The sequence below is a fragment of the Gopherus flavomarginatus genome, chromosome 1, assembly GCF_025201925.1.
Source record: "Gopherus flavomarginatus isolate rGopFla2 chromosome 1, rGopFla2.mat.asm, whole genome shotgun sequence".
NCBI classification, from domain to species: Eukaryota; Metazoa; Chordata; order Testudines; family Testudinidae; genus Gopherus; species Gopherus flavomarginatus.
In genome coordinates this window covers 370352379-370354633 of record NC_066617.1, presented here as the reverse complement: position 1 = coordinate 370354633, position 2255 = coordinate 370352379, and the positions used below count along the sequence as shown (strand labels likewise).

The window sequence follows — 2255 nt, the reverse complement described above, 5'->3', positions numbered from 1 at the left end:
TGGGAAACAACATCCACATGCCTTCTCTTTATTGTCTGTATCGAGAGGAATTCTGAGGTTGGGGCAGCCACTGATGTAGCTCTTTAGGTGCCAACATCCCACCTGTCCCCTGGCTCTCCACAAAGTCACTTTTTAAACTCTGCTGCCTGCCTTGGTCTCCTTCCCCGAGTGCATTGTCATCCCTCACCAGCTGCTCTCCAGTTGCTCCAGGCCTTAGACCCCGTCTGAACCTGTCTCTACATATTGGAGATCAGTAGCTCATGTCATTTTTGATTTAAGCGTCCATGATAGAATAGGTGGCTTGTATTTTTTGTCTCCCTTGTTGTCAGCTCTGGAGCTGGATGATGAATTGACCTTTCACTTGATGAACACCCTAATTATCCTCGCACGAAGGTGTTTGCTCTTCATGCTGTACACAATTGGATTCATCACGGGTGGGACGAGAACATAGATATAGCCCAGGGGAATCTGAAGCAAAGGAGAAGACCCCTCCCAAAATCTGTACATCACAGAGAGGCCGATCATTGGCGTGTAGAAGAGCAGGACAGCGCAGAGGTGAGAGACGCAGATGCTCAGAGCCCTAAGACACTCTGCATGGGACGCGATGCTCAGTACTGTCTTGAGGATCATCACATAAGAGAGAAAGATGAGCAGTGAGTCCACCCACACTGTAAAGATTGCAACTGACAAGCCATAGATGCTGTTCACTCTGATATCCGAACAAGCCATCTTCATGACCTCCTGGTTTAGGCAGCAGCAATGTGAGAGGACATTGGCTCGACAGTATTGAAACCGTTGAAGGAGAAAAGGGATTGGGAGTATTAGAGCCACCCCTCTTAGCACACACACCAGTCCCATCTTGGCTATTCTCGGCAGGGTTAAGATGGAAGCATATCTCAGTGGGTCATGGATCGCGATATAGCGGTCAAAGGCCATCAACAAGAGCACAGAGGATTCAGTGCCTTTAAGCACGTGGATGAAGAACAGCTGGGCAAAACAGGCATTGAGGCTGATCTCTCTAGAGTTAAACAAGAATATACCCAGTGTCGTCGGCATGCTGGATATCGATAAGCCAAGGTCTGTGACAGCCAACATGGAGAGGAAAATGTACATGGGCTCATGGAGGCTTGGATCTGTTTTTACAATGAACAGAATGACTGAATTTCCTACTATCGAAATAACATACATTAAGCAGAAGGGGACAGAGATCCAGAGATGGACATCTTCCTGCCCAGGTATCCCAGTGAGAAGGAACACTGCAGAGTTCAATTTGGTGTCATTTGCAGCTGACATTATGGACTGCGCATGTCTGAGGAGTTCTGAACTTTCCTTCCTAAAAGGAAAAAGAACAGGAGACTAGATGATATTTAATGAAACATCTCTTCTGTCTCAGTGCAGATACAGGGTCAATTCTTAGAAAGCAATTGAATAGTCAGCATGACTTCTTGGTGAACACTGATGTTAAATCACTCCCTCAACTTCAGAATGATTCCTTGAGGAAAAACCATGACTTTTTCCACAATTGAGGTGAGGATTAGAAAGCAGGAAATAGAAAAATCCTTCTCTAGCTGAGAGAGATGCAGGCAGAAGACAAAGAACTCAGACACAAACTTTCCTCCACCCAGAGTTGAAAAAATCTGGTTTCCTGATTGGTCCTCTGGTCAGGTGCTTCAGGTTACTTTTTTTTTCAGGTGAAAGAGACATTAACCCTTAGCTATCTGTTCATGACAGTCCCAGACCACTTCTTTCTCCACAGAGGGCTGGTCACCTCCTCCCCATACTCTGCTGCCCAATGCAGCAGTCTGGGAGCTGACCTCGTTTGCTAAGACAGAGGCAAAAAAATCATTGAATACTTTAGCTTTTTCCACATCCTTTGTCACTAGGTTGCCTCCCTCATTCTGTAAGGGGCTCACACTTTCCTTGACTTTCTTCTTGTTGCTAACATACCTGAAGAAACCCTTCTTGTTACTCTGAACATCTCTTGTTAGCTGCAACTCCAAGTGTGATTGGGCCTTCCTGATTTCACCCTGCAGCCTGAGCAATATTTTTATCTAGCCTAGTATCCAGTGACCTGTTCCTGGTGCTTCAGAGGAACTGGAAGACGCTCTGCAATAAGGAGCTTGGAAATAACCTGTACCCACTTATTAGACAAACGTTGTGGTGCAAATCAGGAAGGTTTGGTGCTCATCGAAGAGTTTTTGAAACTATCCCCTCTACTCTAACTGGATTTTATGGTTATCTATATAAACATCCAG

The 2255-nt window shown here is 45.5% G+C and overlaps 1 protein-coding gene across 1 annotated transcript; it reads right to left on the bottom strand.

Moving 5' to 3' along the window:
• Nucleotides 1-357: 357 nt before the first annotated feature.
• Nucleotides 358-1323, bottom strand: LOC127037582 (olfactory receptor 51G2-like). The gene has a single exon (XM_050929532.1). It carries the CDS (start codon nucleotides 1291-1293, stop codon nucleotides 358-360), a length of 936 nt encoding a protein of 311 aa, XP_050785489.1. The 5' UTR covers nucleotides 1294-1323.
• Between the last annotated feature and the right edge of the window lie 932 nt (nucleotides 1324-2255).